Source organism: Anoplopoma fimbria, chromosome 14 (genome assembly GCF_027596085.1).
Source record: "Anoplopoma fimbria isolate UVic2021 breed Golden Eagle Sablefish chromosome 14, Afim_UVic_2022, whole genome shotgun sequence".
Classification (NCBI taxonomy): domain Eukaryota; kingdom Metazoa; phylum Chordata; class Actinopteri; order Perciformes; family Anoplopomatidae; genus Anoplopoma; species Anoplopoma fimbria.
Genome location: NC_072462.1, coordinates 14,331,318 through 14,357,131, shown reverse-complemented (window position 1 = coordinate 14,357,131; position 25,814 = coordinate 14,331,318). Strand labels below are relative to the sequence as shown.

Genomic DNA, 25,814 nt, shown 5'->3' with positions numbered 1-25,814 from the left:
TCAGTTTCACCTCTACCTTGATGTTGCAAGAAGTGTATATACACTCAAAAGATCACTGACGCACATTCTTGATCTGTCAGCATTAATAAAAATAACATTAGCTTTATAATTTGGTTAGAAATTCCTGTTTTGTTCCATCCTGTTCCAAGATTTTTTTCAGCATCCTTTTAAGAATTCAAGGACCCTGTAGCATGTTATATTTGTATTCATGGAAACACCTACTATAGTTGAAATTATCACATAATCAATTTAAAGTACTTTGCCAGGTGTTTGTATTTCTGTCTGTGGACTGGGATTATGTCAATGCCCCCAACCCCACTTTACGCCCCTGACCCAATTTGGCATAGTGGCAATTGTGATGCCATCGCAAGATGGTCTGTAGTTCATTATGAGAGCATAGGAAATGACTAGGTGCATATTGCTGATTGTGTCTGATTTATTTTTAATTTAAATGTGTTGTGTCTGTCTTGTACCCACAGGCCCTCCAGATGTGGAGCAGGCTTGCGAGCCAAGTGTGCGCACTTGGAGCCCAAATGCAGGAATCGAGCAAGGTGTTGTCGGACTGTCGGAGTGCCCTCTCCAGGGCTGCATGCTTCAGCTAGAGTTCCCCTACCCGCTGGTACCAGACTCCCTGACTGTGTGGGTCACCTTCTTCAGCCCAGAGGAAACGGCACTGCCAGCTATCCATAACATTTTGCTACTGACTGTCAGTGGAAACAACATTTCATTGGGCCCCAGTAATGTCTTCTGTGACACCCCACTGACCCTGAAACTAGACATAGAGGAAGAAGTGTATGGGGTACAGTTTTTCACCATGGAACAACACCTAGAGATTGATGCCACCCTCTTGGCATCCAAACCAGACTGCATGCATTGTAGGCATTGCCAACCACTACGCTACCGCCTGTTGCGTCAACCACCCTTCACCCATGCACAACATGGTCTGATGTTAAATGAACCTACCCGCCGATATACAGACAGGTGAGTGACCTTGTAGGTGAATACTTTTGTATAAGTGCAGAAAGATATTCATATGTCTTCCTGAGTTGAGAAAAAAAAAAGCTTATCGAGTGACATTTTGTTTTTTGTCAAGGTTTGTGAAAGACGAACCTTTCCTCCTTGCAAAGGTGAAACATGGACAAGCTTTTTTTAAACAATTGGTCTTTTTTTTGGAAGTTGAGAATTGCTGAACACGGTTTAGCTCCCTGCCTCAGACTGGCAGTGATGTAATTGTTTTTTTGTTTTTTTTTGGGACACAAGAGTAGAGCAAGTAAGAAGGTCTTTATTTATCTTTGGAAAACATCCACAAAAATATGTTCTTGTAATACCAGATATCCTTTTCAATACCCCCAGGAGCACTACCAAGCCGCCACTGCTTCTGCAGTTCCTAATCTACCGCCCAACATTTGTTTCCTAAGTCACAGGTCAACCGTTGCCCACATTTGTTTTTTCCCATGTTCCATGAAGCAAGGGCAAACAGATGGCTTGTTAAAGGTATTATCTGCACACTGTGGTGAGAGTTTAATGCTTTGCTTTCATGGAATGTGCTGACTCGATAAAGATTGTGCTATACATGGCACTGCTGAGTGTTGTGCCATCACTATCGTTCTGTCAGCGTGGTTCACATGAGAAGGAAAGTGCTTGATAAGAGCCAAAAGGGTGAGTATGCATGTTATGCAAGATGGAGTGATGATACTTAAGTTCCATAAAGTGTCCAAACACAACTTCCTGGTGGCAACGGTGTTTGAAAGGCTGTCTGCAGTAGGGATTTCATTTATTTAGGGGTTTTGGCAAACTTCCGTGATCACTGATGCACTGGAGGTAGTTCCACCGCTGTGGTGTATTTCACTAGCTGTGGTTGCATTCCAGTGGTAGTGGTCAGTGGCACTGACTGACGATTTTTCTGTTGTGAGAGCACATGGAATCTTATCTCTGTTAAATGGTCAGAAAAGTTTATTAGCACTGAAATGGAGAATAAGTGTAACAACAACAAAAATATATGCCTAAAACCAGTTTGGAAAAAACATTAGCAATTGACATTAGCCTTTACAGGAGCACCAAGATCCACTATGATAAAATTGTTATATTCTGTGATCTGAGTCTAAGATAATGCCCAGTCACCCTCACTGTATGACAACAAACCATAGCCTTGGTGGAGTAAAGAGCAAAGGTCACTCAGATGTTTTAGCATGCCACAAATCCAATGTGAAGTGCTCTGTTTGATTGCCTCGGTGCATCTGCTGAAATGCTTTTGTTGACCACACAGTAAGCTGCTCCTTCTTGCAACATGTTTCCACGGGGTTGGATAGAGTGATGGAGGGCTTGGTTAAGGGGACTGATTGACCTCCCACTGGCAGGCCACTAGCCTTCATCTGAGCTGGGGCAAACTGAGCAAGAAGACAACTGACATCTTGGCTCCAACCATGGGTGGTGGTTAGTTTGGAATGGCTGAGGGCTGAGAGGTCAGGGTGACAGAGTAAATTACGGTGGGGAGTAAGACGGGTCAAGTGAAGATGAGATGCTAGGGTGGAAGGCTGGACCAGTTGGGGGTAAATCATTGCTAGGCTCAAGGGGGGCAATAGGTGATGGAAGAGAACCTTAGGGGGTCGAGAACGTATGAAGAGAGAGGGTAGGAGGTTTGGGTTAGTTTGACCTCATCCCTCTGAGGCACCCCAGCCTATCGGCTAATCCTCTTCCTGACGTGGGTTTCAGAGCTGTCATTCAGTCAAAGCCTATCACAGAGCTGATGTGATGAGACCTCCCAGCCAAAGGAGAGAGAGGGTAGCTCCCCCAAGCATCATTACTACCCCACACCCCTCTGTAATCTGACTCTAAACTGGTTCTGCACAATTCTTCCACATTATACCTTCCATCCATCCCTTAACCACCCTGCTGCTGCTTGAGAAATTATACTACCACAGGTCACCTGTTATAGTGAAGACTCTAGATTTGCTTGTTTGTTTCTTTAGCTACACATTTTCTGGCTTACAGTGATAAATAGCGCTAGGCTCATCGTTGTGAGTATCATCTGTGTGTATCTAAAAGGCTCCAGTATACTCTGACACTGGCTGTTTCAAGCTCCTTATTTAATTTCTTACACAAATATTTCTGTCACTGTTGGTGTATAAAAATCAGTAAACCACTATGAATGCCATCCAGGATAGACTATCTAAAAATGGCCATCCGCAAACACTACAACTCTTTTGTCTATGGACATCGGTGGATGACATATCATTTTTTAGGATACTGCAGCTTTAAGTGTTGAGCAAACTTACATTTGTTTGGGAAAATCATTTATTACTTGGAAAAAGAAAGTATTCCCTGGGACAATTTTGATTCATTGGCAATACCAATAATGACAAAATCTATTTAAAATAATCTTTAATTTGATTTAACCAGACTAACTTTTTATGTCATTGTAAGAAATGAATCAATCTTTAAAATAAACTAAGAATGTTGTGGCAACACTTTCTTTTGATTCCTCGTAAAATTTCAATCCCTCTCATCAATCAATGATTACTGTTTTACAGTTTCTTCTTTCATAACAGGCCGACTCCCTCTTCCCTTCTCCATAAGATGTTGGACATTAGAAATGAGCCTTGCGAAATCCTCCTAATATGAACCATATTCATGACTTGCAGACGGAGTGAACAGTGTAGTCCTCGTGGGGAGTCATGGGATGTCTGGTTTACTTACCAGAATTTCTCCAGCACTCTGTATCACAGGATGGAAACAGACAAATCATATAAGAATGAATCGCGACTACTAACAAATTGGATGTCAGAAGTGGGTTTGCGGTTTTGTTTGTGTAGATGTTCAAGAAGAAGGTTGAATTTCTTGGGCAGTGGCCTGCACTGTGATTTCTATTTCTTTTTCATGTTTAGATACCAATTACTATGAAAAGCTGTAATTTAGGCAATTAGCAGACTTATCAGAAGTCTTTTGCAATATTAACAGCAAACTTCACCCATCTAGTAGTTCTCTCTATTAAAGTAACTCCTTAAGGTCTAAACTTGTAGCATGAGTTTGTTAGACATAACATAGGTGTAAAATTAGCAGTCAAACCACAAATGCATGTTAGCTGCCAGAAGGAGTACTGCCCTGTTTGTTGTTCTTGCAGGCTCAATCTAAGATATTCTCTCAACTTCCTTTAATTTATCTGCTTTTCTCATCTGAGATCTCTCAGCCAAGAACAACAAGCAGCTACAGAACGGAAACACATCCATATGCATGCTCACACATAAGGCTAGTGCACGCACTAGTAGAGACAAGAACACACACAGATGAACACAGACACACACAGACTCTCTTCTTGCTCTCAGTAGCAGGCACATACATTAGCATATGCTTACATGTGTAATCACCTGGAGCTATCAAAACACCTTTGAAAGGCATATTACAGTGCCTTGTGCCTGACTTTGAGCATGAGCCAAGAATAAAACCACTATTCCTAGATGGCTCCTGAGAAGAATGTCTGGATGCTCAAAGAAGCACCAATGATGAAATCTTATCACGAGACACCTCTGCGACTGGAGTTAAGTTCTTTGTAGTATTAACTGCATCTCAGATCAGTTACATATCCTATCTAATCAGTTACAGATACAAAGTGTGGTTTTATGAAGTCTGGTTGGTTGCCGGAAGTCTTGTCAAAGATGATGCTGGCCATAAACACTTTCATTTATATATATATATATATATATATATATATATATATATATATATATGCACCACTTCCTCTGCTTCATTCTTCCTTGCTGCCAACCGCAGCGTCTAACCCAGCATGGCTATTAGCAATGAGGTCAGGAGGAATCAAGCATGCACCTAATTGGGAACAGGTTGAAAGCTGCATTTAAAGAGTTGTTATCACGCTATGAGGAGTTGCACTTTTGACCCTTTAGAACCAAAGGTGCATTTTGGACACCCAGGTAATATAATATGTTTGGGGCGGCTGTGGCCCCTCCACCAGCAACATGCCGAGGTGTCCTTGAGCAAGACACCTAACCCCAAGTTGCTCCCCGGGTGCTTCATTGCAGCCCACTGCTCCTCTGGGATGGGTTAAATGCAGAGAAATAATTTCCCCATTGTGGGACTAATAAAGGCTTAATTATTAATTATTATGTTGCTTAGCAGCATACTATGTCCAGCACAGGATGTCAAAAATACTACTAGTGGAGTGGAGTATGGATATGTCCTTGGATCTGTATACAGCTGACATAATCTTTACAATCTGTTAAGAAATACATTGTTTTACCACAGTGACAAACTGATCATCAAATAGTCAACTGCTTCCCATGTGAGCATAAAGACCTACACAGGATAAAGTAGTTATTTAAGTAGGTCTTTTGGACTTCATAGCAGAGCCAACATTTTTTATTTGGGACCATAGAGAAAGACCACAGTGCCCTCATGTCTGACAGGGCAAATTAGTCCAGAATCATAACATGCAGGCACTACGTATTTATTTTTGTTCTTCTCCCCATTTACCTTCTACTCAGCTAGATCTACCCAGTTGTGTCTTTGTTCTTGCTCGTTCTTGCATGACCATGTCTTTCAGTGTGGCCTGATCAAGCGGTGCAATTACTTGTCTGTGCATTGGATTACCTATAGTATAAAAGCCAGAACTTCTCATTATCCATTAAAAGGAAAGTTCATGTGCTGCCTTCTTGCAAAGCAATATCTGTTTTTCTCCTCTTTACGCCTATTCTGTGTGTTTGCTCTCCTCAAAGATAAAGTGTCCCACAGCTCAACTTTTCCAGGGGCTTAACTAATTCAATTAGAGGGGGGCATGTTTGAGTGTAGCCTGGAGTTACACCGGCATGAGCCAACATTGGGGAACAGGACATACTGAAGTTTTAAAGAGAGTCTGTCAGGTCAGCATTCTATGTTGATTATAATAAAGCCAATATAAATATCTCATCCTTGGCACACATTTTGCATTTTACTACATGATCTTTGGGTCCATCAGTTTTATAATTTGAGTACATATAACTTGAACTTGGTCTTCTGGTTTCTGCCGGGAATGTGATGAACAAACATGATAAATGAAGATGAAGCGAAAAAAACAAAAGCCAAGGACCATAGCCAGAAAGGTCATGAAGAAAATACTCTTTCCTGCTGTAAATCTTTTGTTTGTGTTCTTTTTGACATGAATCACCAGAGGAACATGAATCAAGCAAACTCTCACTTAAACATCTTTTTTGCAATGCGGTGCATGTGTGTGTAAATGTTTGTACATGGGTATGCAGAATACCTGCTTATTTCATTAAACATTTGTTTTCGTGTCTGTCTTTTGAACACTTGACTGCAATTATATAAAGGGGTGTGTCAAGACATTTTTGCTGTGGTGGCTTAAGTGGGGCACAGAATTATGCAGGGATGGCATTCGTTACAAGCCTAACATTGTTTTACACATTTACAAATCTGATAACTCACACAAAGATTGATATAAAGTTACCAAAAAGTGCCAAAAAACCTGCAGTTTCATCAAATGGCCAGTTGAGGCTGGCTCCAGAAGTGAGTCAATCCCCTTAGACCTCCGGGTTAAAATGTCCAATTTAACAGCAGAAAATAAACATGTTTGCAGCCTTGTACGAAAAACGGTTTGGTTTCTAAAGCTAATTTGCCCATCCATGACAACTGTATGGAGGTAGAATTTTTTTTTAACTCACTCGTTTTATCATATTAAGTCTTACAATTATGCTTGATTAAACTTTTAGTGGCAGGTGGGTAACTTCTCAGGTAGCCTGATTCTAGCTGTCTCCTTTGCTGCGTCACTCGGGCCTGCCTCAGCTCCAAGACCGACCCGCCTCTTTTCCCATTTTTAGGGTTAGGCAGTTTCGCCACTGCCAAGATGGCCCCTTTGAGCTTCACATCGGCTCAAAACCTATTGGTGAAGTCACGGAGACTACATCCTATACTCTCTACATTCATTTGCAAATAGTTTTGGCCACAATAATCGCCCCATCTTTGACCGTTCCACTCCAAACCAACACAATAAGTTCTTTTTTCTGTTGCTTTTTGGCAGGCTAGACACTAGTCTGGCGTGTTACTGCCTCTAAGGTTCAAGACTGAGTTTCATCTATATACGAAAGTTTGGGTTACTCGTGAAATAGTTCTAATTATGTCCTCTCCCTGACTGACTTATAATGGAATGGCACCTGGGGTGGCCAATCAGATTCCTGCGATGGCCTGGGCCACCCATTTGGCCCCACCCCTGCTTGTATATAATTGGTATATATCCCTCTTTCACCCACACTGGAGCTTAAGTGTTATGCTCAAGGATATTCTGTCATGTGGACAGTAGAAGCCAGGGATCACACCACCAACTCTGTGATTAGTGGATAAAAATATTAAACTGAATGGGTTGACTTAGAGTTCACTCAAACACTTTCTTGGTTTGATTGCTGACTTACTTTGACCTTGTGTGAAACCTTTGAGTCAATGTTTGCTGCTGGTGCTGCATTACACTCACACTGGGGATTATATGGCAGCAGTGGGAACAATTGGTATGGCCTGTGTAATCTTGTTTACGTTTAAAAGCTGTGTTACTAATAACAAAGGTATTGTGTGTGTGTGTGTGCAAGCATGTATTTGAACGTGCGTGCATGTGTGTGAGTCGCTTTGTGTAACGGACATATGAATCTGTGTATGCCCCCGTACTCATGTGAGCCGTACAGTCTCCCTGCACGCTTGTCTCTGCGTTTACAGCAATAAAGAGGGCATTCCAAAATTTGGTCTATAGTACTTGATGGTCCACATGAAATGATCTATGGCTTACCTATCTGCCCTATTTACCCTCATTTACTGATGTTGTTCCCCTATACCTCATTTTTCGCCATGTACTTAACCAAACTATCCATGATTATACGTAACAATTATGCGTTCCTGAACACTTATGCATACATACCATAAAGAACACACAGTGATTATTGTTCTTACAAATTTTCCCTATAGAGCCGACATAGTCCAGTTTACCAAAAATGAAACTGAATTAAATGAATGATTGCTTACATCCATCAATCCATTATCTTTAACAACTTATAGATTTCAGGGTCGCGGGGAGGGGGGGCCTGGAGCCGATCCAAGCTAACGTTGGGCGAATGTTGCCAGCCTATCGCAGGGCTGATTCATAAGCACAGATAACCATTCACACATCTGTGGGAGGAAGCCGGAGAACCCGGAGAGCAGTCCAGCCCGGGAACCAAACCATGGCCCCTCTTGCTGTGAAGCAACAGTGCTAGCCACCGAACCACCGTGCAGTCAAAATTAGAATGTAGATAAATAATGTCTCAACCTTTGTCTTCAGTCTTGTATACACACAGTCAAACCCGACACACAAAATGTAGGGCCAAAAAAGGAAACCGTGAAGGAGAAACCATGACCATAAGCGACAAATCAAGCTAGAAATGAGAAACCAAAACTATAAGCAAAAGGAAAAACCAAAATGGAAAGACAACTGTAAACAACATAGTTGCAAATGAGAGTGCTGATGTGAAAAGCAGTTTTCCTGTTTTTATTGTTCAGAATATTCGAAATAGATAAATAAATACTTAAATTCTCAGATATTTTGCTTGCCTTTACTTGTTTATTTTGAAATTTGTATTCTTAGTTTTGTTTCCTGGCAATGTGGATTAATACAACTGACCCATGTCATTCAGTTGAACCAGTTTGGAACCAGTAAGCCTGTCCATAGTTAAAAAATGGCCAGCAGCCAACAGAAATTATGAATCCTGATTGTAATACGAGAAACATGTAAAGGCAAACAACAGCTCAGTGAGAAAAAAGCTTAAAATAATAATAAAAAAATAAACAACTATGTTATGGCAGCACCCTCACTTGCACTTCTGTTGTTTCTCATTTACAGTTTTCTTTTCTTCAATTTTGTTTTGTTGCTTTGTTTATGGTTTCTCATTTACAGCTTGGATTTTTTTTTTCGTTTATGGTTTTGGTTTTCTCATTTATGTTTTTTTTCCTTTCAGACTTTTTTTTCAGACTTCCTTATCATGGTGACTCAAGAAACCATCATGGCAACTTACATCATTGAAGTGAGTAGTCCCCCAATATTTCTCCTGTATTCATCATGATGGTTCCATGAATCGCTGTGATGAGGAAACAAGACAAAGCTGGACCCAACGCGGGTAAACGCAGTGACTGGATAGGTAGAAATGTGGACGTGTGTGCTGAGACAGGTGTTTTAATTTGTGTTGTGCTAGTGGTCCTTGAGATACCAAAAGAAAAAAGACACACACACACTAGCAAACAGAGCAGTAGTCCTATCGACTCGTTCTCCACAGGCCTGGTCCTAGTGTCTTTCTCAGTTGCTCTATCCCCTTTCTTTAGATGTGGTCTTAATCAGACATTTCTTTGAGGTCTTATATTATTCTGAATTATATGAACATTCTGTGATTTTTGCTTAACTCTGTGCAGGGATGTGGCCCAACATGTTGAGTACACTTACCGGGTCCAAACCATCTCCGGCCGGAGTGAGAGTGAGCCCTCCCCACCTCTGATACATGAACTGGGGGCACCCTACTGCGGCGATGGACGCATCCAGGGGTAAGAGGGCACCCACATTCACACGATCAAAATATATATCAATGCATGCACACAGATGTGCAATGAATCATTAAAAAAAGTTTGGCATATTGTGTGTGTGGATGTTTTCTGAGTACCTTCTCCTGCTATTTTAGTTCCAAAGGAGAGGAATGTGATGATATGAACTCTATGAATGGGGACGGCTGCTCCTGTCAGTGCAAGAAAGAGCCCTTCTTCAACTGTGTTGGTAAGTAGCAATCAACAAAAGGTATTGCCTAGGTTAAAATGTAGTCATTGATTTCTTTCTCTGGATTGGCTGTTGAAGAAAATACAGTTAGTTGTCCTTCAGTGCACCTTTGTCCAAGGTGTTTTTTAACCCCTGACATAGCAGAAAAGAATACACAACTAATTAAAGTTTTTTTTTTATTGAAAAAATGAGAAAAAAAAACAATGAACAAAATGGTATATTACTTGCTAATTTAAATTATTTTAACAATGTTGAATGATACAATTTTGTGATGAACAAAGTCCAGACACAAAAAGGGAGACCACACAAATACAGGCATTTATATAGAACACAGGAAACTTACACAAGGAGTCACAAACAAGAGTGGGAGGGTTTGTCACACTTCCTAATATATTTTATTGGCCAAAAGTAACATTTTAAGTAACATGTACATGTTACATGCAAGATTTATCAAGTTGTTATTTTACCAACAGTTCCTTACATAACATTACAGTTATGTGTTCGTATGTGCCATGGCATCATTATCTGTGTGGATTTGACTAACAGATATCATAATCACTTTGACCTCCATAAATAAATCTGGAAATCATTATTAGGGTGAGTCATCCTATTTTAATAGATGAGTAACTGACATCTACTATGTTGTTTTTTTATGAATAGATAGATGTTTCCTGTCCAGTTCCCCTGCTGTAGACAATCATTTCCCCCCCCTGTTGTGATTGCGCGTGTGTGCGCATGTACAGTACATGCATACACACACGTGCAAGCCTCTGTGAAGTGGCCACTTAATCCCTGTCAGATTGCTCGATGACTGCATTGGCTATGTTGTTTTTCCACCAACTGCAGTGCTCAGGGTTGTGCGTAAATGTGTGCGTGTTTGTGTGTGTGTGTGTGTGTGTGTGTGTCTGTCTGACACTGTCTGACAAAGTTGTAGTTTTGAACAGAAATCTGACACTATAATGATGGGACCTTCTGTCCATCTGTCTGTATGTGTGAGGGAGTGCCTGCCTGTCAGTGTGTTGGCTAGTGAAAGAGAGAGTTGGATGGTGATGTATAGTGTACAGCAGGGCCAGGGTGCTTCAGTGTGGATTAGCTTTAATAAGCTATTCACACGATTGAGCTGAATTATATCTGTTTTTGCCGAAATCGACGAAGTTCTTTTCACATGACCCCACCTGGCATTACAGTCCCAGTGGTTATGTCTCAATAGTGCTTCAAGCCACAGTATACACAGGTGCAGATAAAGTATAAAGGAAATGCAATATGGTTAAGCCATATTCACATATGCCAGCTGTCAGAAAAGTGGTGGTTTTGGAAGGTCAGATTTGCCCTGCTTTGACATGTTGTCAGTGCAACTTGGGTTGTTTTCTTGAAAAAACAAAAAAAAACTAATACAGTTTGCTTTTGCAGTTGCTGGACCTTTCTTTTCGCTCTCTATCCATCTTTGATCATCTCATCACTCTCTTTCTTTCTCCTAATGTTCTTTTTTTCTCTTGGACTCAATCACCTTTCCACTTTTCCATTAACTGTATATTCTATCCCTCTCCATATTCAAATACTGTAGCAATACCATTTCTCTGTCTCCTTTTCCTCATCTTCCTTCTTTAGCTCTCATTCGACCTATTACTTCTGCAGCTTTTACGAGCCACTGTTTGAGCTTCCTCATGCCTCGCTCCTTCCCTTCTTCCTTGCCTCTGCTCCTGCTGAGTGAGTGGCGGGAGCGTATTCTGTATGCCCCCTCAGTAGCCCCTCGTTTCACCATTGCCAGAGCACAGAACTGACTTGAGTTTTTGGCTTTGCTGGAGAGGGCTGGAATTTCGAGGAGGAGGCCCCGGCCAACTTGGCACAGAATGCCGCCTTTCCCCCTAACTGGAACCCCACCGGCTGACACTGCTTTAGCTGAGGGCTGAGAGCAATGAGGCCCAGGCAACCTCCCTGCTCTGCTCCCTTTTCCTCCAGTCCATAAGCCGCCAGTTCCAGACCTTAACTCCGGGAGGGATGTCTGTTAAACGAATGCACCTTTTTTCCTTTACCTTCCTCCCCCTTCCTCATCTGGTCCTCTCCTCACCTTCCAAAATGGAGATAATAGAGACTAGTATCCTGGAGGCCCATGAGGTACACACGTTCCATAAAAAAAGATGAAGAAGGGGATTGAGTGGTAAAATGTTTGAAAACTCACCTGTATGGCTTTGTGCAAATGAAAACATGCTACAAGAAAGAGCAAGGTGGGCGCTCGGATATGTAGAATCTGACTGATGTTTAAGCTGACCTAAAACCTTAATTTCTTAAGTAAACAGATAAAATACATATAATTGTTTATTTGAAATTGCCACTTTTTCTATTGTCTGTCTACCTGCAGAAGAGCCAAGCCTGTGTTACTACTATGATGGCGATGGGGTGTGTGAGGACTTCGAGCAGGAGACAGGTGTGAGAGACTGTGGCCTCTACACTCCCAATGGTTTCCTGGACCAGTGGGCCTCCAATGTCGAAGTTTCCCATGAGGAGAAGCCCTACTGCTCTGGTGAGGTGACTGCTGGATACCCTGCTGTTACAAAGGTAAGGGAATACACAGTTTATCCTGCATATATATAAATGCAGTGTATTTTTCTATTACACATAACAGTTTGATGTACATTATCATGTCACAGCATGACATATTTCATCACACAACCTGGAAGTCAGTTTAAGAGTCCTCTATCCCTATCTGATATTAAACACATTTGATCATCATAGATCAGTACAGTAGCAACAGACATTTTCCTTCATTGTTTGGGGTCTGGTATTTTAATGATTGATGATTTGATACAATAACCTTCCCATCCATAAATGTTTTACACAATCATAAAAATGAAGCCACAATTTTGCACTACAATTGCAAAAACAACTTATTTTGCTTGTTTGACAGTTAAGTAATTTAAGAGATTGGTAAATTTAATTAGTTGTCTCTTAGGAAGGGTGTAGAACTTAACCGCTCTCATTAAAGTAATGCTTATTGAAGAAAAGGGAAGAAGCCATTGATTCAATGTAAGCTTGGTGGAAGCATTGATCTGTTGCTGTCGCAACGCAGAAAGGGGCTGATTGCCCAAAACATTAGGGGGAGGCATACATTCATGCACACACACACACACACACACACACACACACACACACACACACACACACACACACACACACACACACACACACACACACACACACACACACACACACACACACACACACACACACACACAAAGTTTCATACACATAGAAGTGCATCAGGACTCAATCCTATTTAATCCCCACTCCATAATATGGATGTTCAAAGCTAAGGAATGTTGTTGAAGTATACTATCTCCTTTAAAGCCCTTTCATTATTTCAAATCACTATTGTTATTGGTATTTGGTGTTCAAACCAAATGTTAAAACAAACATCCTGCATTATGTTGCCCTAATGTAAAGAGTGCAAAAGAGAGACTAGCCTCACATCTCTACGCAGACAGTGCTCTCTTCTTTTTAGAAAATGTTATTTCTAAATGCATATTTTTTCAAAGTCAATGATTGTTTGGGTTCAAAAAATCGTGATCTCAATATTGACTAAAATAATCAGGATTATGGTTCTTTCCATAATCAAGCAGCCCTAATGTGTGTGTTGTTGGAAGTGTATGGTGTTGGCTATAGAGCTTGTTCCCACTGCTGATGGTGCATTTTACAAGGCCAATGAACTAGGTATTCTTGAACACTTGTGGTCAGGTGCCTTGCTCATGAACACTTTGGCAAGGACTTACGCAAACAAAGGTAGGAGTTTAACCAACACCATTTAATGTATTTGGTATTTGTTATGGCACAACTTCTGTCCAGGCCTGTGGTCCAACGTTCAACATTGCAGATGGTTCATTCTCTGAGAGGAATGAAACACCAGTGGAACATATCCACATAATCATAAAAAGGATATCTGCTGTGAAGGACACGATAGCCATAGAAAACGCACTGTTCCTGTAAAGAACACACTGTTCCCAAAAGATCTGGTGTGATGAGATCACCCCATTACAAGGCCACTGACTGTCCACTATGTAGACACCGGAGTGCATGTGGACATGTAGAAAATACACAAAAACAGGTTAAAAAATACACAGTCTTGTCTTGTCATTATCTCTCTCTGTCTCTCCTTTTCACTCTGTATGGTCGCTTATACTTCTTTCCAGTAAATTTTGAGATACTTAAAAAATTGGCTCTTCAAAGCCCATTTTTCTTACCAACATCAGTACATGATGAATTCACTGACATTTATCTTCCAACTCCAGTAACATGCACTACAGCAACATCAAATGCCATTTCTTCAAACAAAATTAACTTTGATGACACTGCATCATTGCAGTGTCCAGCGTACGCACACACACAACAAATCTGCTCGCACAATGGTGCACGCACACAATTATTATCACGTGTTTGCTTATGGTTCTCCCTCTGAGAACAAAGATAACATAACACAGCCCCAAATAACTGAGTTGAGATTCTTGTTCAGGCAATGCTCCTAAGCAATTGTGCAATTGCATACATGTGGCTATGGCGACTGTCCTGGAGGCTCATGCCACAGATGAAGCATGTGAGGATCGGTTCTGGAGATGAAGACCAGGCTGTGGGTTTGCCTTTGTTCATGGATCCAGTTTAAATATGGCCACTTTAGAACAACATATAAAACAACACAGTGGCTGATCAGTAGCAAGACAAAGTTATTGAAGATGTTACCTTTTTTGAACAGGCTTTTAGTGATGTCTCACATCTGGTATTTTAATCGCTGTGTTTGCAGACAATAGCTCTTGATTCCAACCAGGACTCAGCCATAGTGTGCCCAATGAATAGTCTTCTTTTAGGCATCTGGATCACATTCACTATCTAGAGTACTTCATCCTATTTTTTTCAGTATGTTGGCCCTTGTTTACATAAGGGGTTTGATTTTCCTTTGATTTGTGGGTGGAAAGGGATGTGAAAGGCCCATAGGCACTTGATGTGAAATCCAAAGTTCAAGCCTCAGAGCTGCATAGTTACTTTAGTTGTTATACTCTTGATGTACAATCTTTGTGGAGATTTTGATTTCATTTTTCTGAGCAATGTAGCACTGTGGCTTTCAGGTAACTGCAGAAAAAATCCACTAAATTGTTACTTCTTGTTTACTTTATATTTGACTTGGAAAATGAGTATGAGCTTAACTCATGAAGTCACCTCATTGCAGCTTGTGATGTAGTATATTGTTAGAAATCTCAGCTTTGGCGTGAACTTGCAGCAACCTGACATTAATTGACTTCTGTTATGTTGGAACATAGTTAGATGTATCTATGTGAAAAAGAATTGTGCCTTCTGCAGGTAATAGATCAACTATTGCTGGAACTAAATCCATGGTGAATACTGTAACATCTGGGAAAGTGCGTAAGGATATTTAAGGACAGCTGAGTCCTCGAGTCATTCCAAGAGAATGGATTGGTGTACAGAAATGAATGCGCTGTTAGCTTGGTGTTGGCTCAAGAAAGTGTGCTGTAGTAACCCTTGTTTTTTCTTGGTCTTATCCTTTAGATCAGCATCCATTTTTCTGAAATCATAGAAATGTATGGAATAGCTATATCAGTGATATTTGTTGGAAGAGCCAGCACTTCCTCAGCAGTAAAAAGTGGTGCAATGCCTCTTGTAAAATGTGACTATTTCGCACTCATAGAATTTTGAATCATGGCAATGTTAAGGACTTTCATATAGTGTCACTGAATAGTCAATTACCATGGAATTACCAATTACTTGCCACTTTAAGGCAAACTAGGCTGTCAGAAGGAGTCAGACAATTTGTATGGCACATTCATGAATACAGTGGAATAAAGTCAACTTAGAATACAATATTCCACTATACAATAGAATAAATAAATTGTGCTATAACTTCATCATTTTTTTAAGTAATTTATCTTCCTCTTAGAAGTCACAAGGTATAAATGTGAGGCATGTGCAATAAGTGACCCTGCTAGGGGCATAGCTGCCATTGGAATGGCTCTTGGGTTAAATAGCAGTCCCAATGTTGTTACAATACACTCCCTTACTCTTTGTCATTCACCCATTCCCTATTAGCTTAATTTACAGTACGTGAAGTAACAATGACCATGATACTAAATAAATAAAGCAACACTCCTATGCTTGATCAGATTTATAATAGAAATACAAAGGGAATTACCTTCTAAACTCAGCCAACCAAACTCCCATGACTTTGTCGTTACAAAGGCACTAAGCCAAAAGGAAGTCTGATTTACCATTAGCATCCATCCCACAATATGGACCATCTGTGTCCTTCAAGTGCCTATGTGAGTGCTGGTGTGTCTGTGAGTTCATGTGTGAGAGAAAAAGAGCGAGATGAATAAAGAGACAAACTAAGAAAAAAAAAAAGAGTGTAAGTGCAGTGTAGAAAAAAGAACATTACTTGTCTTAGTAAGGTGTTGGGACACCACAAGCCACCAGAACAGTTTCAATCCTCCTTGGCTTCTCCAAAACTCTGTATAACTACTGGGGGAATGAGCACCATTCTTTCAAAAGATATTCCCTATTTTTTACGCCTGAGAAGAGAATTGAAGAATGAGCCAAAGTCATATTCTATTGAATATTATTGAATACAGTTTACTAATGGTGAAGAGCCAAAAACAATTGCTTACATGCTCATACCTGGTTTTTCCATCAAGATCAACCCAATGGAAAAGACAGTGCTCCCAATAAAATTAATAGTATCAGTATTTTCAGCAAATGACTCAAAATAACGCAAGTCTAAGAATCAAGTGACAAAGACCTCTAGATAGTTGGAAATAGTTTGACATTATAGAGCCACAAGTAGTCAGACTTTGACATGTACAACCCCCATTCACTTCTAGTGTTCTACCAAAAGCCCACATTGGTTTATTTTCCTCTCCCATATCAAGTTGTTTGTTGCTTATCCCAACAGTGTCAGATCAGGAGGATTTGTAGTTGTTTTGGAAGGCACCTAAAAAATTATATAGTCCTGCTGAGGTCAGATCATGTTGGCATCACGTGTAATTCTGGTAGGCAGTTAAAATAAATCTTAATGCCAAAAAATCCCCCTGTACTACAGTATATCGTATTTTTAAAATATGTTTTGGATTTTATACTAAGTCATAAATATAACATTGCAAGCGCTATACTAAATTCAGAGCATAAAGACTTGCACGCACAAAAAAGCATGCAGCTGGCTCGGCTATGTAATAAAAGCATCTCAGATTAAAACACAAATAGAGTGAGAACAACTTCATTCTCTGCTCAGGTAGACATTACTACACTATGTATTTAAAAAGCAAATTGTTTGTTTGCTTTTATATTAATGTTCAGAATTCCGTATTTTGAACCTGTAACAATTACAATGCATAACTGAAAAACTTGAGGAAGAAAACTCATTACTCAAACTATTCCTAAGTAAGCCTATCATGTTGTCTAGAAGTTTAAAAACAATGGTTGAAGAGTGAGTTTGTGCTAGTTGTAATCATTATAGTTTTTTCAGAAACCAACAGCACATTGTCCTGCCTTGTTAATAGCTCACTTCAAACTTTGTGATTTGATCACGTTTCCATGTTTGTGGTTCACAGCTCTTTGGTACACATGGCCTGGAGATGTGCTTCCCTGAAACAGGACAATGCTAAATTGTAGACAACTCCCTGTGTGTTTGTGAGTGTTTTTTGTTCTGAATGAGTTTGTTGGGTGTAGGGGATAGTACATCATTCCCTCCTGATCTAGTAAACAAGTCCTGTATTGGTTTTGTCTATCAGTTCCGTTTGATGTCTAAAGACGGTGTTGATACTGCCTGTGTATGTGTGTGTTTGTATCTGAGAGAGAGAGAGAGAGAGAGAGAGAGAAAGAGAAAAGCGGGCAGCAGTGATAGGGATCTTTGCCGATGCAAAAAAAGGCACGAAGGCACTTGAAGAGAAGGAGAGATATCTGCACGAAATCACAAGTGCTATGTACTTGTGTGTGTGTTTGTGTGTAAGGGGTCTTCATAGAAATAGATTTCTATTGTAAAAACATACAGATATAGAGGGATACTGGAACACATCCTTTTATCCATTAAATTCCATGGTGGATGATAATCTCAATATGCAGCATTTGTGCATGAGAACTGAACTTTTTTTTCTTAACTTCTGAATCTTCACGCACTAGAGCAAAGCCAAAGAGAAGGATTGGTGAATGCACCCACATTGAAACCACTGCCGAAAAAGGGTTCAGCAACATAAGAGTGAATGGTGCATAGCGCCATAAATACATACTGCCCTTTTGTACACAATAGTGTAGTAGCCTGCAGCGTACGTTAACCAAATGTAAATGTGTGCTAGAATTTTTGCAGGATGACACACATTCATTTTTGGGTCATACTATAGTGTGAGTCCCAGCACTAACTTGTAGAGTTATGTACACAGTTGAGTTAGAAACTACATTTGCAATGCTATAGTAATGTTTTGTCCTTTTATGATACAGAAAGTGTACTTGCGTGAAAAGTGAAAGAAAACATGCAGATTGAGAAAACGAGGAGAAGCCCAGCAACCAGAGGAAAAGGGAAAATTATATATCATGATACATTATATGATAGCTGAAATGATATATGAAATAATGTTCTCAGTCAGACGGATGAACAGACGGGGTTAGTTGTAATTGGAGGTAAAACAATCCAGAAATTTGTTTGACTGAAAACACATCATTGAATAAAAATGTATAGGGATTGTAAAAAATGGGAAACTGCTCTTATTGTCCAGTTTGATCCAATCAAAACTACATATGGACACCAGAGAATGTATGAAGTTAATAAAGTAGAGACGGTATTAATTATCCAAAGAAATACCTAACAGCCCATGTAACAGACTAGCCAGGTTTAATAGTTGTTGTTTTCAGTTTTTTTTACTTTTCTGTTCCCTCTTCCCATGTCAGGCCAATTCAAAATGTTGAAGACCTCTAATATAAATACATATGATGTTGCTTCAGCTTATCTAAAATATCCTCCTTTCCCTCTGATCAAGCACGCACACAGGTATGCAGTCAGATAGAGATACACAGGCAAACACACTGCCAACTCTATGCAGGATTATAGGGCAGGTCCATAGGGGACCGAAATGTACTACTGCTGTCTTTGTGGAGCAGAACATAATGTTCCCCCACTACCACACCATGGAATATGGTGAGCCAGCTCCACTTGCTCTAGGGGGATTGGATTGGAGAACTGGCCCTAGCAACTAACCTGTGTGTCTGTGTGTGTGTGTGCGCGCCATGTGCTTGCCTTCACGTACATGTGTGTAGATGAATTTGTGTAAGTGGGGAGTGTGCATGTGCATTCAAACTTTAAGATCAAACAGCAAGCCAGGTGATTTCTCCAGAGAGGGCTGCTGCCCAGGCAATCTCTGACGCAACCCCTGGGCACCCCTGGAGAACACTCCCCTTAATTATACATAAGCAACAGAAGGGATAACATTTTAGTCCTCTCACGCTGCAAGAAATTGCCTATATATGAAGTTCACCCATCTTCAGATGTAAAACAAACATATGTGCATGAGGTCTAAATTAACTAACCACTTCATCTTAAGGTGAGTAATTCATCAGAAGGAAAAAAAGGAAGAAAAGAGACACTGTTTTATTGTGTTGTTCTGATCGGTAAAAACAAGAAAACAATAACTGGCCCATATTTATCAAGGGTCCCAAAGCGAATGCAGTGTGTACTTGAGCGGGGATACATGCATACTGTATAGAGGCTACTACTGAGCAAACATACACAATTACACATCTTCCTTTTCCTCTGCATGTAAATGCAAACAAACACAGATTCAAAACTTGCAAATATTGTCGCAGAAGCTGAAACACACACGTACAAGCCCACAAAATAAAAGCTCATACAGTAGCAGAGCTGTTGCTTTCAGCAGCACAGGAAGGCCAGCTTCTCTGGCTGTGTTTCTACCACCAACATTCCCCCAAACCACACATCCCTCGTCAGGCACAGTGCCAGTGACATAAGCGTGTGGTAACATTAAAAAGAAACCTCTGGGATGGCGTTCCTTTTTCCCTTTTACTTTTCCCGTTTCAATTATTATTGTGGTTCTGCCATGTGGAAACCTCATTGTGACTGGTGTATTTGTTTCATGGCACTGATGACCCCCCATAACATTTTCAAGCTGTTAATATGCAGGGGTTTGGCCCTGTTTTATGGAGCATAGGGGGCCACTGACTGAGGGACATTTATGTTCTCCACAGACCCATCTGTTTTCAACTTGCTGGCATTGTACGCTCACCAATCCCTATATATTAGTTTGTGGTCCGTGTTCCCTACCACCCAGTCACTCCTCATGTCCGCCCTGATGAGAGTGGGATAGGTAAACTGCATAATTGCACCCACTCACTAACTTTTACAGCCCAATTCTCAGTAGGCCATGGAAGTGGCCCATCATTAGCCCTGGGCCAATGAGATGGTGAGCTTCAGTGGGTATGGGTGGGGCTGGGTGACAGGACATTACCTCACACACCAGGCTCTCACCAGCATTCCAGTAAACCATGGGATGGTGCTTGGAAACTCATACCAGTTTCTCTCTGTTGCTCTTTCTCTCCACAAATGCCTCACAGATGCTCACAACTGCTTCCCATGCTCAGGCTTCAAATTCGTATACAGTACGTGCATTTCACAAAAAGACAGGGAGGAATGGAGAAGAGGAAAATTAAATACCTTTTGATAGAAATAAACATGTTTTAGGAGGTGCCATGATGGGATAAATATTGTTTTGGAAAATTAAATGAAACCTAATTTGCTTGTGTCCAACATTTACATATTTTCAGAAAGAAAAACCCCCTGACCAAGTCACTGCCTGACCTCACAGAGGCATACAACAGGGTCAAAACAATAAACTGTCAGCATGTATCCTCGTCTCATAATGCAACACCCACAAGTCCAATAAAGCAATTGGATAGATCACGCAAGATAAATGAACAGCTTATTTGCTGTAGTGATAATGTTTCCTACTAAAGTGAGATGACTGAATGATGGCAAAAAAGACCTAATAACAGAAATTCCCTCACTGTTCAATCCACTGATAATATCTTCCACTTATTGTTTGTGTACTTCATAAAAAGAAAACATGCTACATAGTATTTGAGACATTATGTTGTCATGATGGTGTCCTCGTGTCTATCTGTGTTTAGATGCCTCTCATGATCCCCACTTCACAACTCAACAATACATTACCAAAGTTTGATATTTACATCATGTTTAAGCTTTATGCTGGATACCAACACCTAGAGATTAAAACAAGACAGACTTTTGTGAAAATGATGCTTTAGCATAATGCTGACTGAGTATGTATTTATACCACAAGTGATTTGTTGAAAACATTGAAAGAGAAATATTTGCTAGTTAATCTATGCCAGCAAATAGTTTAATTATTGACCCTAATAGGTGTGGCATGGCTTTATTATCAGAGGGCATGCCAATGTGAAAAAGGATCTCTCTGCGTTGTGCTCTGTTCAGTGCAGAGTAAAGAGACCTGCCAGAAAAGTCCTGAGTTGAGCTAGGATTCCTCTCAAGCTCCTATGCTCCTCTAATGTTTGGAGGATACAGGAGAGATCTTTGTTGGGCCTCCTAAATGTCTGGGGGCCTCAATAGTCTTCCGTGAGCATGTGGACCATGTTTGTGTATGTGTCTGTGAGGTTTATTGATTTCAATCCAAGATAGGACATTTTGACAATCTGGAAGCTTCAACATCAGTATTCGAGCCAAGAAGGATGTAGCATGTGTGTATGTTTGTATTTCTGTCTGTGTATATGTTTGTCCATGGATATGTGCCCTGTGCAGTCATCCTCAGTAGGGGTGATCTAACTTGACCTTAGCTCTGGATCTCCATCACAAGGGGAAAGACTGTGGTATACTATGCTATCAGAGCCATTATTATTGTCATTACTCTGTCTTCACTTAAAGCGACACTCTCCATTTCCCCCCTTTCCAAGTTTATGTTTTGCTTTATGCTCTTAATGAATGTTTTTACAGTACAGACATATTTTCAGGCTAATGAGGCTGACGGTTGCACTCTCTTACTCCTCACCTTTATCCGGTTTCCCCTTGGCTCAGGACACTTAGCTCTCCTTTTATCTGAAGTGGTGATTTACAAACACCAGTTTGTGTCTACAGACCAGGGATTGGCTGTTTCTGCCAGTCTGGCTGGCCAGCTGGTACAAATTAAGACCATGTGTTTTACTTTGTGTGATGTGTGTGTGTGTGTGTGTGTGTGTGAGTGTGCGTTTTTGAGGTAAGACGTTGAACCAGAAGTTGTTTTGTTTCAAATAGATCTCTAGATTTGACTAATATACCTGGATGAGTGTTACGTCCTTGTTATGAATCAGAACAAGGGAGAAGGGTTTAGAATAAGTGGGGGTAGTAGAGGGTATCAGAAGTAACCTCATCATTTTTGTTTTGTTAATTTTACTAAATAGGCCTTCCATTTGCCTTTTTACACAAGAGAAAAGACGTAAACATAGAGAGGTAAATCCCTTTAAAACAAGTATTACACACTGTAAGCGTTACAACATTGGCTTTGCTTGTCACTTGCAACAGTTTCACTTATCCATTTTTACCTCACAAACAACAGATTTGGCATATCCTTCCAATCATTTTTCCAACTGAGAGACTTATTTTGACTGTCTTTTGTCAACAGTTCCTGCTGTGATATTATATTTGTAATCAAGCAATCCATTTGAAGGTCGGCTGGCAGGTGGTATATTTTATAGGCATAACAGATTGAAGGAGGGCAAACAAAAACAGGTTTGTTATTTTTCTCTTTGCTGTACCATACGATCTACGAGCTTTAATATAGCAGCAAACAACAATTTCTATATGAAGATATAGCTGAGTAACCTCTACCTCAGCAGAGAATAAAATTACTTTCCCTCATTGCGTGTTGTTATCCAGGCTTCTCTGTGCTTTTTTCATGTAGCTGGCCAGCCACGCATGCCTGTTAATGCCTGTTAATGCTTGTTAGTGCATGTGAGCGCGCCATACTGGCTAGCTCATGGCCTTGACTCCACTGCACTCCACTGCACACCCACTGCTGATAATGCTGTCACGAAAGACGCTGTTGTCACGGAAGCGTAGCGCCCACCCTCTGGTTGTTACTCAGGTAAACAGTGTAAGCTCTGTCAGCACTGTTGCTGGTTTTTTGCACTGTTATCGCTATTAACACTGTTATCTGTGAGCAGCGGAACCAGCTGTCGTCATATTCAGAGCCGTGTTCATGACATCTGTATTGCTTTTCTGTTGTGCGCTTCAAAAAGTATTTCAATGCTTTTGAAAACTTGCATAAGGTTTAATAATGATGATTATATTGGCCTTATTTCACACATCAAGACACATGCAAATGCCATATTAAATAGAAATATGTCTAATATTAATGACAAGCTGATTAATCAGACTTGTAGTCTAAATTGCATCTGTTTTGTATTTGTTCTGATTGGATTCAGCTGATATATTTGCAATAAAAGTTTATTTTTCTGAGACAGATTATAAAAGCGGCCTGAAAAAAAAAAGCAAGCCAAAGACAGAACAAGTTTATGCAATGATATTACTCGGATGTTTTGTGCATATGTTTATCTAACAGTTCTAATGCTGCATCTTTAGTTGCTAAGTTGGATGAAGCAGCCTTTCTGAATTGACAAGTGTTGCCATATGCTGTAAACTTACACATTACGTGTAAAATTGTCAGGTTTTGTTATACAACCTGTGACAAAGTGAGTGCTTTAAATATTCTGGGCTCCATCCCTCTCTCTTCACTTCATTGCTTAATGCACATGCCTTTTGCCATCCTCTGAGACTTGCTGTTGAGAACACATTTATCCCAGTCCTTGATTAAGACCTGATTATAGTAGAAATTAGATACATAAATTTGTATCCATGTTCTCCAGCATTCTGAATTCTGCTTTCAACTAGGAGAGAGCTTGTCACTTTCTAAAGAACTGACTGGATCTGAAATGATCTGAAATCTGAAATTTCCTCGGAAATAATATAAAAACAAAAACATTCAGATGAAACTTTCTATGCAAATATTTTACACATGTAATATACACTGTGTTATGATGTTCTGCATTTTAAAGCTATGAAATCCTAAAGCTATGAAATCCTAGGTTTTACGTTTTTATTGTAATGTGAGGTTAAGTGAAATTCTTTACAAAGTAGTGTGGTTTGTCAGGTTTATAATTTGTATAGTTCCTGTTATTATTTTGGTGCCTATAAAAGCATTAACTCATAGAGCCCTTATGAAACACACATTTTCAAAGAAAATATTTTGTTCATTTAACCATGAGTCATGGGTGTGTCTTTGTCTGAATACTATGTCCATAGCGGTTAGCAAAATACTCAAAGGTTAAGCATTTGATCGCACTTTGGTGTTCTTTAAGAAGTTGGATTGAAATTTTCTATGCAAAAGCAAACTTAAGACTGACACATGTAGGAGAGGGAGTATTGCTGCATTGCTGAAGTTCTGATAAATAAGGTTAGCTAGATTTAAATTTTTCACAAGGGTTTAATGTTTGGGATCATGGACCTAAACCTGTATAGTAATGTTGACAACTAATATAGCAGCGTGTTATATCACACAAAGGCAAAAGATAAAAATAAAAATATATATAAAAACTCTAATTTGAGAGCTGTACTCCAGAGCTGAATGACTTCTGCCTCTGGAATTTGAATGTTCTTCCCGTGCTAGAGTGGGCTTCCACCGAGTGCTCCAGTCCAAGGTTTAGGTTAATTGGAGACTCTAATTTCCCTGTAGGTGTAAAAGTGAGTGAGATAGTGGAAATTGTCTGACCGTTGGATGGGTGCAAAACATTTTTACCATCACTACAGATACCCTCTCTTTTAGTGACTTATTAAAATCAATGACAATTCTATTTAGAGTGCTTTGACTCTTGCCATTGCTGGGGAGGGTGTTGGAGGAAGTGTAATGAGTCATGGGAGACTTGTGAATTGCCTCCTACTGGTGCGATACTTTACGGAGGTGTTTGTTTGAGTACAGGGGCTTTGGCAAGCCAAGCAGTGTTTGTCTGTCAGTTGGTTGTAGGAAAACACACCAGGAGATGAGGGAGAAAGGATGAGGGGAGGAGGGGTTAGTAGGAAGGTGTAGCTAGTGCCACCTGTGTTTACATAAAAAAGACATCAATATGCACGTGGAAAGGGTTTTGTCACCTTCCCTGTCCCAAAATTGGTTGCAATGGAAACCAGCTCCTCCTGAATTCAAGTCATTAGCAGCCTACAGTCAACGCCATGACTTGCAACCAATCATATTGGTTAGTTAAATCAAGCTCAGACCAAAGTCAGAGATGGCCTGTGAAACAATGTTGGACTCTGGGAAGTCCTGCACTTGCCAAAGTAAAATGACCTTCAATTCAGCTACTGTATACATTTAATTGACCTTAACCAAAATACTTATTTTTTTCTAATGAATGTAAAACGGAGATCAACGCAGCTGCTCTCGAGTTGGGTCAAAGTCTCATAACAACTGATCTCAGGTGTTTGTCACCTGCATTTCTAATTTCTGCCACTTCAGCTCTGAGCAGAAAGGTCACATCAACAGATCCAGGGGACAGATATATAGACAGATAGCTGGTCTGGCCAGTTTTCCATGGTGACAGGATCTAGCCTATCTAGCAAAACTCTCATGTTACTGGTGTCTGATTTCACCAGCTCAGGGCAGCGGGGGAAACTCACCGTCCTTGGGTATGTGCCCTCTCTCCCCTCTGCCTGTGTTATCTATTGCTCAATAGTCTTTTACCGATGTGTCTATCTACCTTTTGCTGTCTTTCTGACGCTTTTCCTTCCTTTTAATCATAATGATGAACCATATCACCCTGTCTTCCCCACATGCCACATGTTTCTCACCCGAACCTCATCAAAACGGAGCCAATGAGTTGACAATGTATGGGACACAAATCAGAGGGAATTCTGTTTTCTTCTTTATGTCAACAAAGCCACAGTAACAAGGGGACTTTGTTATCATAGAATTTACGATGA

General features: G+C 40.3%; 1 protein-coding gene across 1 annotated transcript in view; it reads left to right on the top strand.

Annotated features, from left to right (window-relative positions):
* Positions 1–25,814, top strand: part of pappaa (pregnancy-associated plasma protein A, pappalysin 1a) — a 79,611-nt gene that overhangs the window by 20,939 nt on the left and 32,858 nt on the right. Inside the window, exons 7-10 of the mRNA XM_054612929.1 lie at positions 480–981; positions 9,427–9,555; positions 9,690–9,781; positions 12,141–12,337. Coding sequence (XP_054468904.1) covers positions 480–981; positions 9,427–9,555; positions 9,690–9,781; positions 12,141–12,337 — 920 coding nt within the window. The remainder of the gene's footprint in view (positions 1–479; positions 982–9,426; positions 9,556–9,689; positions 9,782–12,140; positions 12,338–25,814) is intronic.